Here is a 14,145-nt window from a genome sequence, read left to right as displayed (position 1 = left end):
TATTCAAGTATAACTTAAATACAAAAAGGCACATACCCCAGGACACAGCTCATTGAATTTTCACAAAGTGGATACACTTGTATAACAAGCCTCCCAAACTGGAATGTTTTCATCACTCTAAGAACCCTTGTGCCCCTTCCCAGGCACTCACTTCCCCTAACGTCAATGTTTTGACATTGAGTGGGTTAGGTAAGTTTTACCTGTCTTTGAACCTTTTATAAAGGAAATCAGATAGTGTATATGTTTCTGTGAATGATTATGCTTGTTAACATTGATTGTGAGGCTCACCTACACTAATAGGTGAGAACAACAGTTTGAAATCATTCATTCTGATTGTTGTGTGCTATTTCCGTGTGTGTGTCTGTGCATTTGATAGGCATTTGGGAGCCTTGAATTTGGGACTAGTTTGGTTGCCTGTGAACACTGGTGAACATACCTTTTGGTGAACAGATGTACGATATCTCCTGAGATAGTCCTGAGAGAGAAATGGCTGGGGCCTAATGTGTACACATGCTCAGCTTTGGTAGACAGGAGCCAGGAGCCATTGTGCCAGTTTACTGTCCAGCCATCACAGTGCCAGTTACTCCACTGCCTTGCCCACACTCAGAATTCTCAGTCATCTTTATTCTAGCTGTTCTATAAACTCATGAAAAGTCATGAGCATTCACTAGTCATCAGGGAAACACAACTGAATGTGTATTGATAATAGGTTTTAATTTGTGCTTCCCTGATGACTAATGAATTCTGATGCTTTTTATGAATTTATTGAACATTTAAATGTGATCTTTTGTATAAAGTGATTACAAGTGTGTTGCTCAGTTTTCTTTTATGCTGTTAAGTTTTTCTTTAGCTTATTGAATTATAGGAGCTTTTACATAGGACAGATAAGACTCTTTGTATCAGATATATTTTAAATATTTTCCTTTCACTTGAACTTTTGCCTTTTTACTCACCATGGTATCATTTGATGAGAAAAAGTCCTTATTTCTTAATAGAATCAAATTCATTGTTTGTTATCATTATTCATTTAAAAGATTTAAAAAACTTTGCATCTTTCAAAATCATTAGAAGGCTCTTTTAGTTTTTTTTTGTAAACAACCTGGAACTTGTTTTACTTATAGTAAAAAACAAGGGTCAGGGCTTATTTTTCCTTATGAATAACCAATTGACCAAACACTATTTGTTAAAACTACAAATAGTGGGGAGGTGCATTTACATATTTATTTAAAAGGAGCTACTTCCAGAGAGAGCCAATAGCAACTCTGAAGGGAAGACAAGAAGACAAGAGGATATAGAGCAATGGGAATTCAGTAGAAATGGCCCAAATGGACAAGAAAGGTAAAGCACACAAGTGGTTTCCTTTTTTACTTTTTGCATATTAGATGCCCAGTGAATGTGCATTTTTAAGTGCCATTGAAGGCTTTTCTGGGTAGTACTCTGATAACAAATGTGGTCATGGTGGAACCAGTGCTAGAGCACCGACCATTTTATCAAAAGGGAGGCCCTACTTCTTGGACTGTCAGTGAGGCAGGTCAGTCTCATCAGCGCTGTGACAGAGGGGAACCCTCTGGGTCATTTTAGCATCCCCGCCATAAACTGCTCACTTGGTCTTGGACTTGAGTAGAAAACAACAGTCTATTTAGCAAGTCTGTCATGGTTCCTGCTTGTCTATAACATTTCCCACCATAGAGGACAGCTGCTGAGACAACTCTAGGTCAGTAGAGATTACCCAGTGTTACTGATCAGATCAAAATTGACATCTCCAGCACTGCAGGGTGGCCCAATATCTGAATTTGATGGAAAAGTTGCCTAGCAATTCCTTCTTGGCCTGACTGCCCCAAATGCTATGGAAGGAGATAGAATCACTTATTCACTAATAACACCTCTTACACCATGACATGCCAGTCTCTGTCCTTCCAGAGACAGTGGCTGGCTCATAGTTTTTAAGCCAGGCATTTTCATTGTCTCAACACCAAACAGATAGATGTTTTGATGTCCTAGGATCATGGAGAGGTATATTGCTGGTCTCCTCTAGATTTCTCCTATCTGGACTCAACAGGGTTCTCCTGGCAGTTGGAAAATCACAACACTGCGCTTCACTTCCTTAAGAACAATGCTTGGTGGTGAGATGTAGTGGTGCACATCTGTAATTCCAGCTATCCTGGAGGTATAATTAGGAGAACCCATGGTCAGAGGCTAGCCCAGAAAAAAAAGTGAGACCTTTTTTTTTTTTAAATTTTTTTTATTATTATTTTATTTTATTTTCCTTTTTCTTTTATTATTCATATGTGCATACAAGGCTTGGTTCATTTCTCCCCCCTGCCCCCACCCCCTCCCTTACCACCCACTCCGCCCCCTCCCTCTCCCCCCCTCAATACCCAGCAGAAACTATTTTGTCCTTATTTCTAATTTTGTTGTAGAGAGAGTATAAGCAATAATAGGAAGGAACAAGGGTTTTTGCTGGTTGAGATAAGGATAGCTATACAGGGAGTTGACTCACATTGATTTCCTGTGCGTGGGTGTTACCTTCTAGGTTAATTCTTTTTGATCTAACCTTTTCTCTAGTTCCTGGTCCCCTTTTCCTATTGGCCTCAGTTGCTTTTAAGGTATCTGCTTTAGTTTCTCTGCGTTAAGGGCAACAAATGCTAGCTAGTTTTTTAGGTGTCTTACCTATCCTCACCCCTTCCTTGTGTGCTCTCGCTTTTATCATGTGCTCATAGTCCAATCCCCTTGTTGTGTTTGCCTTTGATCTAATGTCCTCATATGAGGGAGAAAGAACATATGATTTTTGGTCTTTTGGGCCAGGCTAACCTCACTCAGAATGATGTTCTCCAATTCCATCCATTTACCAGCGAATGATAACATTTCGTTCTTCTTCATGGCTGCATAAAATTCCATTGTGTATAGATACCACATTTTCTTAATCCATTCGAAGTGTGAGACCTTATCTAAAAAATAGCTAAGGCATAAAGGGCTAGAGGTGTGGCTCAAGTGGTAGATTACCTGCCCACCAAGTGCAAGTCCTGAATTGCAACCCCAGTACTGCCAGAAAACAAACAAATAAACAAGAACAATGCTTGGTGTGGTCTCTGTAGCAAGTTATGTTGACACTGCATTGTGGTCCAGATTTCCTGACTGTTGGGCTTGATTTTTCTGGTGAGGTGAATACACTGATCTTTGAGACATTAAATTGCAAGCTCATGGTTAACCAGCCAGCAGTGGGAAGAGGAAGGCCACAAATCTCACTTTGTGATTGCAGATCAGCTCCACAAAATGTCATAAATTATTTTATTCCCCTTTGGTCTAGCAAGAGGAAAGCAAAACCACAGCTCTTTCAATATCTTGCTCCTTTGTTTAACTAAATTCTAACCATGCCATCAAAGCCATGTTCTCTCCTGAGTTCTTCTTTTTAAATGAAATTTTAGTAAAGTAGACACAACGTAAAATTTACCTCTTTAACTCTCAATAGGTTCAGGAGTGTTAAGTATGTATGACATTGCTGGATCTAAATCTCAGAAAACTAAAACTCTACACGTATCATACAGCAGCTCCCCATTCATCTTCCCCCTAGGCACTGGCACCCAGTCTACTTCTGTCTCCATGATTTGACTGCTCTAGATACCTCACATAAGTGGAATCAGGTAGCATTTGCTTTTTGTGACTGACTTATTTCACTTAGCATAACGTCCGCAAGGTTCATTCATGTTGTAGCATGTTGACAGAATTTCCTTCCCTTTCATGGTTGAATAATATTTCATTGTATGGATAGATACTCATTCACTGGTAAACATTTGGTTTGCTTCCACCTTTTGACTATTGTGAATTCCCAATGAGTTCTTTGGACAGGAAAAACAAAATGTGCATAACATACTTTGTAATAATCCTGAATTTGCATGGGAAATGCTTTCTTATTCTTTAAGACAATTAACTAAGTCTCTCTAATTTCTCCTTATAGTTTTGGCCTCTACCCCATTCTCCATCCCCATACTGACTATAAAAGTTTCCAAATCTCATTCACAATTTAGAGGTGAAATTGGAATAGTTTATAGTACTTAGCCTGGAAATGATATCTGCCTAGGACCTCCTCCTTCTACCATGCAACTGAATGCCTCACTCCCACTCCTGCTCTCAAAGCCTGTCTGCTATTTCTTCAAATCTTTCATGACACTAGAAAGGTTAATATTGTTCGCTGCCCATCCAGGCCTATGAGGTTACACAGAATAGTCACAGCATATGTGTTACTCAGGTAAGGAAGGACAATTTCCAAGTCCTCCTGAACTTTTCAAGGGAAATGCAGTATTTCACTTCATATGTGTATTTTGTTTTACATGAGAAATGGGCACATTTTTGAACATTAAAGTGAAACTGCAATAGCAAAATTAATTAAAAAATGTAAAAGGATATTGTAAGTTAGAGTCCTGCTGTGAGTCTTTTTACAAAACAATCTTTCTTAAGAATGTAAAACAGGTTCTATTTGGAGGTGGGTAGTGAAGGGAGGGGTGAATAGGGTCAAAGTGTTTTACATTCATGTGCGAAAGTAGAATATTAAATCTCATAAAATTAAGAAGAGGGGAAGAATGGGTGCGAGGAAGGTACAGAGGGGTGAATTTGATCTTGGTACATTGTGCACATGTGTGCAAATATAATGAACTCCTTACTATAAGGAGTATGTATATATACATGTATATTATTTGTGTGTATATATATATATATATATATATATACACACACATAAAGAAACTATTCTTTATAATCTAAGCTTCATTTAAGGTTTATTTTGTCTATCACTTCTTCCTTTTTTGCAAAATCTAGCTTGCAGGCAGCTTACAGTTAAGCCCAAGTCCCTTCCCTACCCCATGCTAAGCAGTCAATTTTCCTCATCCTGCTGATGACAGTACATAATTAATGTGTTTTTCTTTTGAAATCTTATTTGAGTTTTTTTCTTTTCAAACTCCTAATTTAAGATAGTTTTTTTCCCCCAGTCTACTAAGATAAGGTTTCTGTTTCAGAGGTCTTCCTAGCATTTCCTCTGGCCAGGCACAATCTATACTCTTGATCTAACAAAGAATCTTGGGGGTTTTCCTTCCCCTAATGACAAGCCAACCAGGAGTTCCTAAATGAAGTATGCTATCTGTATTTTAGATTTTGGGCAAAATTTGAAGTACTTAAAAGTCAAAGACAGTAGGAAAGGAAACAGGAATGCTGGCTTTTTGTTTTAAAATCAAATTGCTCCTTCTTATCATCACAATGCATTTGATGTTTGCTCTTACAGCCCAAAACTTTTCCACACATTTGATCAAATTTCTTTCACTGAGAAATTCGAACCATCCCTGGATAGATCTCTGTGCTTATCTCATAAAAGGATAGCCTAAGCTTCCAAAGGAGGTTGGTTTGGCTGATATCTCTGTTCTAGGAAGAGAGTCATACCATGTGTCTTCATTGTGTCACATCGAGCCCTCTTGTCTTTGCTTGCTCATACCCAGAACTTGAGGTATAGTCAAGGGGTAGTACATGAGGTATAGTAAAAGTTATTTTATAAAAGAAATGACAAATTTCTTTTCAAATTAAAACAGTTCACCAACAGAAATCAAATGTATAATTATCATTCTTCCCACCCCCCCCCACCAGAAAAGTAAAAGTAACCTGATTGAAACTACCAAAGAAAACAAAAATAGGACAAAGATCTCCATCATTAAAACTAAGGACACATCAGTACTAGCAGAGTGCCACAAAGGTTGTGGAATTTGTGCCAGATGTAATCCAGATGGGAGGTGGCGTACTTACAAGCTAGTTGATGTTTGCCATTAACATTAACCTTATCCAGTTGACATGGTGGGAGTGCAGGCATGAGATAATTTATAAATGAAATTGGTTGTCAGTTATAAATTTTTGAAGGTGATATAAGATACATGGGATTCATTTTACAATTTTTCTTTTCTATTATGTTTGATGTTTTCTACAATGTACAGAAACAAACAGTGTAGATGGGACAAACTTTTTAGGCACCAACAAAGGTAACCTCACACAGATGAAGTACAAATGCAAAACAATTTGCATTTCATTACAAATGCAAAACAAAAACTAACTATAAGAATATTTAAATAAATCATTAGAATTAAAAATAAAGCTAGTCATAGTGCCTGGACCATAAGGGAAATCAGAACTATAAAATGTAGCTACTAAATATTGCCAAGGTTACAGTAATGATGAGAATATGTCAGTACTTACGGAATTTGACCAAGTCTGCACTTAGAAGGAAAGTAATCACCACAAAATGCTTTTATAGTTGAGACGAGAGATTGGATATAAATGAAGGCAACATACATTTAAACAAATTTTAAGGGGAGCAACAAAGCATAACAAAAAAATACAGGCATTAAAAAGCTACAATGCAAGTCAGTGAATGAGAAGAGACAATATATCCAAAAAGGAAGAAAGCAAAAACTTGTGTTTGAAAATAAGAATGTAACTGTAATTACTCAATGAATGGTTTATGGAAAAATAACAATTGCCAAATATCAACAAAAGACAAGACAAAGTATTACAAAATATTCTAAAAGACCCACATAAGAAAGTGAAAAAAATATTTAAAGAGCCTATTATCCTTCTTATATATTAGCATTAATGATCAATCAAGTCTAAAACTGTATTAAAAGAACAATATATCATCATGAATTAGAGTTCATTCCAGGAATAAAAGTAAATCCAATATAAGGTTATTTGTAAGACTGATTTTTCTTATCAATAGATCGAAGAACAAAATACATTTAGTCGTGGGAATAAATTCCAAAAATTTATTCAACCTAATACCAAGTAAAACAACATCTATTGCTTAAAAAACTTTGAATTACAAAGACAATGCTTTAATATTAGTACATCTATTTCAAGGAAGTAGTGAGTGCATTCGTGGAAATATATTGAAACTGGAAGAGAAAGTAAGTTTTATCGCCCTATTCTCACTTTTGACTGGCCCCAAGGCCCCAGTTCTCAGTACAAAAGTGTGCTTGGGTAGAACAGCGCCTGCTCCATCAGGGCACGTGACAAGGTGATTCTACCATTCATCAGAAAGAATAAACAGAAGAAAACCATCAAGAACATGTGGCGCAATAACGACTCAGAATTTACTTTAGCATACATAAAAATACTGTAACACGACAGTTGAGCCAATGTAGAAAGGAACTAAAATCTTTAAATATTTGAAAATGAGGGCATTTCAAACCATTAGATTAAAAGATGGATTACTTAATGTCTTGTTTGTCACACACACACACAGGCACTTACACACAAATCCCTCAGGAATTAGGAGGGTGGGTCACTGTGTGACTAACAGGTAGGTGCTGCATACAGCATGGCCAAAGGAATCATTCACAACCTGGGCAAGACAGGGTGGGACGGCGTGAGATTTTCTCATGCTTCTCAGTGTGGCCGCACAACTTAAAACCTACAAATTGTTTATTTCTGAAATGTTCCATTGAATATTTTTGAAGAATGGTTGAAGTCAGGTAACTGAAACCAGGGAAAGCCAAAGTATATGGATAAAGGAGGACTACTGTACATTAGGATGTTATGTTGACCATAATTACTTTGTTTATAAGACAACCCTCTTTGAGAGAAATTATTCGATTCTTCTTTGAGCACAAGATGGATAGTCACACTAGGAATAGGATAAGATGTAGCCAGGAAGTGCTCCATCTCTTTTAACACCATCTCACAGCAATGTGGTGTTTATGACTGTTCTGATTCACCTAAAGAATTCGACCAAGGTTATTTTCTCACAGCATTGTAGACTGATAAGAATAATTTTTAAAAATTAAAGCTTACATAGCATTTATTGGGCACCAGGCACGTTTCTGAACTGTTGAGGTGTATTAACTAACTGGCAACCAAATGAGAAAGGCAGTATCTTTGTTCTCCATCCGTGCAGGAGGAACCTGAAATGCACAGTCTCGTGACTGCTCTAAGGCAGACATCTAGTAAGTCAGGAGAGCTGGAATTGCCACCAGGAGGCCTGGCTCCAGATTGGGCAGTGCACAGCTCTCTGTATGAATCAGGGCAACTCGCTCACTCTTCAGTCCCTCACATGTCTCTCTGCTTTTCCCAGGGACCTGATGCCGAGGACCCTGGACGGGCAGATCACCATGGAGAAGACGCCCAGCTACTTCGTGACGCGGGAGGCGCCCGCGCGCATCTCGGCCATGTCCAAAGACACCAAGCTCATCGTGGTGGTGCGCGACCCGGTGACCAGGGCCATCTCGGACTACACGCAGACGCTGTCCAAGCGGCCCGACATCCCCACCTTCGAGAGCCTGACGTTCAAGAACAGGAGCACGGGCCTCATCGACACGTCGTGGAGCGCCATCCAGATCGGCATCTACGCCAAGCACCTGGAGCATTGGCTGCGCCACTTCCCGCTCGGCCAGATGCTCTTCGTGAGCGGCGAGCGCCTCATCCGCGACCCGGCCGGCGAGCTGGGCCGCGTGCAGGACTTTCTGGGCCTCAAGCGCATCATCACCGACAAGCACTTCTACTTCAACAAGACCAAGGGCTTCCCCTGCCTCAAGAAGGCCGAGGGCAGCAGCAAGCCGCACTGCCTGGGCAAAACCAAAGGCAGGGTGCACCCCGAGATCGACCGCGAGGTGCTGCAGAGGCTGCGCGACTTCTACCGGCCTTTCAACCTCAAGTTCTACCAGATGACCGGCCACGACTTTGGCTGGGATGGATAGCAAATATAATTTAAAAAAGAAAAAAAATATCAAAATATAATATATTTTTTTACCAATCGGTATCAAAAAAAAAGCAGTTTAATATTTGTGCTGAAAATACTTGTTTCAGTATTTTTTTTTCAATGAATGATTGTTTGTGCCTCCGCCCCCATCTTCATGCATAATCAACCCCAACCATCTGGATAAACAGAAAAGGAAAACTTCACTCATTTAATCACTTTAAATTTGCAGTTTTTATTGGATGTTCTGTGTATCCCATCCTAAAGTATAAGCAGCAGTTGCCACTAACTTTGTAAAGAGAAACTGAAGGTAGACCTTCCTCTATCTTTTACAATATACGACCTTGACAAAATTGATGTCTACCCTTACGTTTTTCTCCATCTTCCTGTGTCACTTTGCCAGAAACCATTTTCTAGTTAGTAATACTATACTTTGGCACACCACAGCCTTCATAGTGCTTTCAGGTGTATTTTGATCCTTATACTACTATGTACTGTAAGGGGGATATAGTACATGTGGATTTTCAATCACCATTTTACAGATAAGGAAAACTGAGTCTCAGGGAGGTGAAGTGACTCATCTTAAGGCCAGATGGTGGAATCAAGGGAAAAAAAAATCCCATTTTCCTTTTTTGCCTATTTCATGCCACTTTTTTCCAAGGAAGAATGGGGAATAAGACATCTGGACCTGTGGAAGCTACTTTTGAGATGATTTGAGAAAGACAGAAAGGATTCGTTGTTGCTTTTCTAAGTTCCCTGCTAGTTTCATTACATAGTTGTGTTCAAGGAAACCGCTAAGACTTGGACATGACCTCTCTTAAGAGCCTATCTTGGCTATTAGCTGATTAAAGTCCCCTGAGAGAGGGAAATCTGGCAGATCGATAGAGAGATTATTGGTTAATTCTATTAAAAACAAGACGGACAGTCATAGTAGGAGTGTAGCAGGAGTGTCACTCACCTATCTGTTGATTTGACTGTGTTGTCTCTTAAAGAGCCCAAACCCATTTCAACTAGAGCTTATAAGCATGAGTCTCATTTTTCTTTATCTCTTTTTGAGGAAAGAAAATCTACCTTCTTTGTACTAGCTCACTTCTAACCTTGGAGCTAGTACTAAAAAATTATCAATTAACAACCCATGTAAAATGCCCTTAGTTTGCAGGGGTGGAGGACTGTCACTTTGTCACTTTATTCCCCCCCTTCCACTTCCTATTCATACCAATTGCCAGTACTCATTAATATTTGGAGAATACTCGAAGAAATACAGTTGTGGATAAAATGGTGGCGTTTCTCTTTTTCTGCCTGTTCCTGCCCATCCCCCACTTAAATGGTTGAAATAAATCAATAGTTTATTAAGAGTATTCCTTTGCTCTTGCAGTGGGTATTAACAAGATTAGCATTAATGGGAATTAAATTGGTTTAGAGAGAAGCACATATGCACAAAATATATAAAACATTTATAATTAGTCTGTCAGCAACATTTTATTACTGGTTTAAACCCAAGAGGAAAATGTTTCGTATTCCATGGAGGTTTACGTTACCTGCCAAAATTTAAAGGACCAGACACTTTAGTATACTAAAATAATATTCTGCTTCTTCTCCAATGCTAGCAATCAAAGGAAACTAATGTTATTTTAAAATATTCAGTACAACTGTACATTTATCATACATGCTACATAGAGGATGTAAGTATTTCTTGGGAAGACTAACACAGGATTGAAATGCAGGAAAAAAATCTTTTAAGTTTCTAGATATTTTGTCATTGCCCCAAATCTTTGGGTTTCTTATTAGCACCCTGCTTATGGGAGTTAAGTAAACCCCAAAGCCAAGTCACCTTTTCCAATTGTCCTTTGCTTCTGTGCCCTCGATTTTCTAAAGCCGTAGTCTGTTTGCCCTATATGAATCGTCACCAGCAGCACCATGATACTCGTTAACTCTTTGCCTCTTGTCACTCATTTTGTTTGTGCTTTTGAATATTTTGTATGTGTCTGTTTGCTTGGCATTGTGCAAAAGTGGCTGGCACAAAGAAACGATTGCATCTAACAGTCGCATTCAGTAACCTTCCTCTTTTTGTGTGGAAGAAATAATAAAAGAACAAAAGTGACTGCAAAGGGTCTCTTACCAGTAGATATTTTTGCTTGTATTGTTTTGAAAATGAGTGACTACAGAACCCTCCAGGAAAACCCTCAAACTTATAAGATTCACTGACAATGTTTGAAGTTATGCGTCTCAGCAAAATGTGTAAGGACCTACTTTCAGTATTTAAGTTTTACCCGGGACAGGAATATTGCATTTCTGTCTTCAGTGTGGTTCTTACTTACTCCTGCTGTGCATTGAGTTGGCCTCACATTTACTTTGTCCACTTGGCTGTCCCAAATAATAGGTTTCCATATTGAACAGAACACCCTAGCCATCTTTCCTCTAAACTGTCTTCTCCAAAACCATCTTACCAAGCACCTTCCCTTTTCTTAGAGGCAGACATTGTCTTTCAGGGGAATATCCAGAAAGGACCTACAGCTTCATGCTGAGTGTCACTTCTGACCACATCTGTAGAGTATACTTTCTCCAGACAACTGAAACACTTTTGAGGCAAATTGATTTTATTCTAATAATTGGGTAAGTTAATAAGCTTCTAGAGAATTGATATTTATTATTCTAGAAGGATTGATCACAATCTACTATCCTTATTTTCACAGGATCTTCAAAGCTCCAGTAAACCTCAACGGTACTTTGGATCAAATTTGCATTCAACACTTAAGTTCAGTGTTTAAAAATATAGATGTGTCTCTAAGTTCTTAACTCCTGAATTTGTGGTTGGAATGCAGAATAAATTTCTCCTAAATATCCACACGGTGTTATGCCAGCTGAGATCTACCAAGTCCTATGAAGATATCTAAATGCAATGTGTGAATAAATGTGTCTACAAAATAATGTAACTTTATATTCACATAGTGGATAATTCTTCCAAAAGCATCATTTCACCTTAAACAAACAGTGGCAGTCCGCTCTCACTAGCATCCTTTTATAGAGGAGGAAACCATGGTTGAAGATTGGTTCTTAACGAAAGGTAGTTTTGCCTCAGGACAATACAGGGAGACATTCTTTTGCCTCAAGGACTGAATGTAGGGTGCTACTAGCATCTTACAGGGAGAGGTCAGGAAAAATGCTAAACATCCTATAATGCACACATGAACCCCCAAAACCAAGCATTACCTCAATCAAAATGTCAGCCTTACTGCAGTTCCCTGGCTTAAAATGAAGTAAATCAGTCACATAGCTGGTGTGGGAAAGCCAGATTCTAATCACTGCTTGCCTGGTATTCTTTCAGCTGCCATGCTAGTTTTTCTCTCAGAAATTATAGTAAGGAGATCAACATTTAATGTTGCACTTTGCCATGTGGAATATTAAGGCAACTGAACTAAAATTTGACAATGGTGATACAGGAGTAGCTTGTAACAAACCTACAATTGCATTTCTGTGAAGTGGGATCAGTCAGCTTCAGGTAAAAAATAACATTCCGATCAAACATTCCTGAAGGTTCTTTCAAGTTCAAGTCTTGCAGTTTCAATTTGCTTCCACCACAGAACCATGACAATATTTCTTGTCACCTGATAAAACCAGAGTGCTGAGACAGAAGTAAATATCTCCGTTTCTGTTAAGTGACTAAATTTAGATGGGTATGCCAGGATTATCAATGGCCTTAGGTTGCTAAGTAACAGCAAAGGAAAGCAAATTCCAATTGTCTCATATCCTAGGAACACAGAACTTTGTGCATAATTTTTACGGAATCAGGGAAGAGAGGAGGTTATGGTTCCCAAACATGGGGAGAGTGTTGGCGAACTTCAGCTCAATGCAAACCTCTATGTGACAATAAAATTGAGTCCTGTAGCCATTGCAGAAGAGTGGGACTTTAAAATCCCAAACCTCAGGCCAGTTGGAAAAGCATTAGTGTTATCATAGAATTTGTAGCCCTTGAAATATCTTCATCAACATGCAAATGGATTTGAATTCAGTCTCAATTATATGGAAGAAGAACATGAGTAGGGAAGTTATAAACCTGTTTGTGACAAAATGGAATGATGGAATTATGGGTCTTTTCTTTAAGCTTGAAAAAAGGATGAATTTGGGGAAATTGTAAGGCAATGAAACATTACACACAAACTAATAAAATAATGGAGTTTAGTTATGCCAGGAGGAAATAAAATGGGAAACAGAAATTGCTTCTAATATATGGATCCATTGTGGGATATTAGGAAATGTTAGAATGTTTCAGGCTATAACCTGATTTTTTTTAGTTCAATTTCCAACTGGTGGTATTCTTTTAATAGTTCTATTCCCGACAGCTTACTCTCCTCTAGTTTTACTGTCAAAATAAAAGATGATACTAAATAGGGAGCACAAAATCTATTGTGAGTCCTCCATCCCCACTGCCTGGGTATGATATTTTGGGTATATTTGTAGGATCAGATAGGATGAGATGGGGTCCCTCATTAGTTCTGCTGGGATGTACATGACTAGACCAGATTTCTAGCTTAGAGCTAACTTTGATTTTCCTGCAGTCCACACATTGGTAAACTTTGGCTCATGTGCTTGGTCTCTCTCAAAGTCTCTTTGTAGTAAACCTAGAGTGTTTGCCACCCCTGTGATCTGGCCTTCATTGCAAATGGAGTGACTCATCCTTTGGCCTCCTACCTCCTATCTCCACCCTTCCCTTGCCTTCTGGTGCTTTTCCCACCACTTGCTGCTGGTATAGAGTGATTCTTGGTGTGCCAGACTCTACTACCTGAAGTTCTTCCCTCTCTTCAAATGCACCATACTCATTGGTGCTCACTTCCCATTCCAACTCCTGGAGGCAATCCTTGAAGCGTGCCTTGGGCAAGTCTCAGTATCAACTCTAGGACAAGCAGTTGGAAAATCTGGTGTCGACACTTGGGAAAATATAAATTTCCCCAATAGATGTAACCTTTTTCATTAGGGACAAAAGTCCCAATGGAAGATGGATGAACAGAATATGAAAGTATGAGGTATGCTCCAGATAGGATGTGGGGATTCTGCTGGGAGAACACTTACTGTCCTCCAGTGCCCTACTTTCACCGGAGGTAACAGGGAGGCAACTTGGCATTCTACTTCTGCAAGGTTGTCTGCTTCTGGGATGGCAGTCTAATCTGTCTTCCACCTGTTTTGCCAGAAAACATTATCTAAGCTCAGATTTCTTTATTTCAAGCTTATAACAGCTGGTCAACCAGAGAACGGTAGGAAGCAAGGAAACTGTCATCATTTCATTGTGGCTTTTTACAAGGAACAAGGGTTCTTGATTGGGTACCATCAATGACCTTTATAGTCAAACCTAATTCTTACTTCAGACTACTTGATCTTACCCCTAAATCCCAGATCAGTTGGACTTTTTTTTTATAACAAAGTAAAAA

General features: G+C 38.9%; 1 protein-coding gene across 1 annotated transcript in view; it reads left to right on the top strand.

The window, feature by feature from the left end:
- Hs3st3a1 (heparan sulfate-glucosamine 3-sulfotransferase 3A1) overlaps positions 1–11,567 on the top strand; it is a 100,530-nt gene extending 88,963 nt beyond the window's left edge. The window contains exon 2 of the mRNA XM_020155304.2: positions 8,102–11,567. Within this exon, the coding sequence (XP_020010893.1) occupies positions 8,102–8,723 (622 nt within the window). The 3' untranslated portion in view covers positions 8,724–11,567. The remainder of the gene's footprint in view (positions 1–8,101) is intronic.
- The last annotated feature ends 2,578 nt before the right edge of the window (positions 11,568–14,145 follow it).

The sequence above is a fragment of the Castor canadensis genome, chromosome 11, assembly GCF_047511655.1.
Source record: "Castor canadensis chromosome 11, mCasCan1.hap1v2, whole genome shotgun sequence".
Lineage (NCBI taxonomy): Eukaryota > Metazoa > Chordata > Mammalia > Rodentia > Castoridae > Castor > Castor canadensis.
This window is presented reverse-complemented; position numbering and strand designations above follow the sequence as displayed.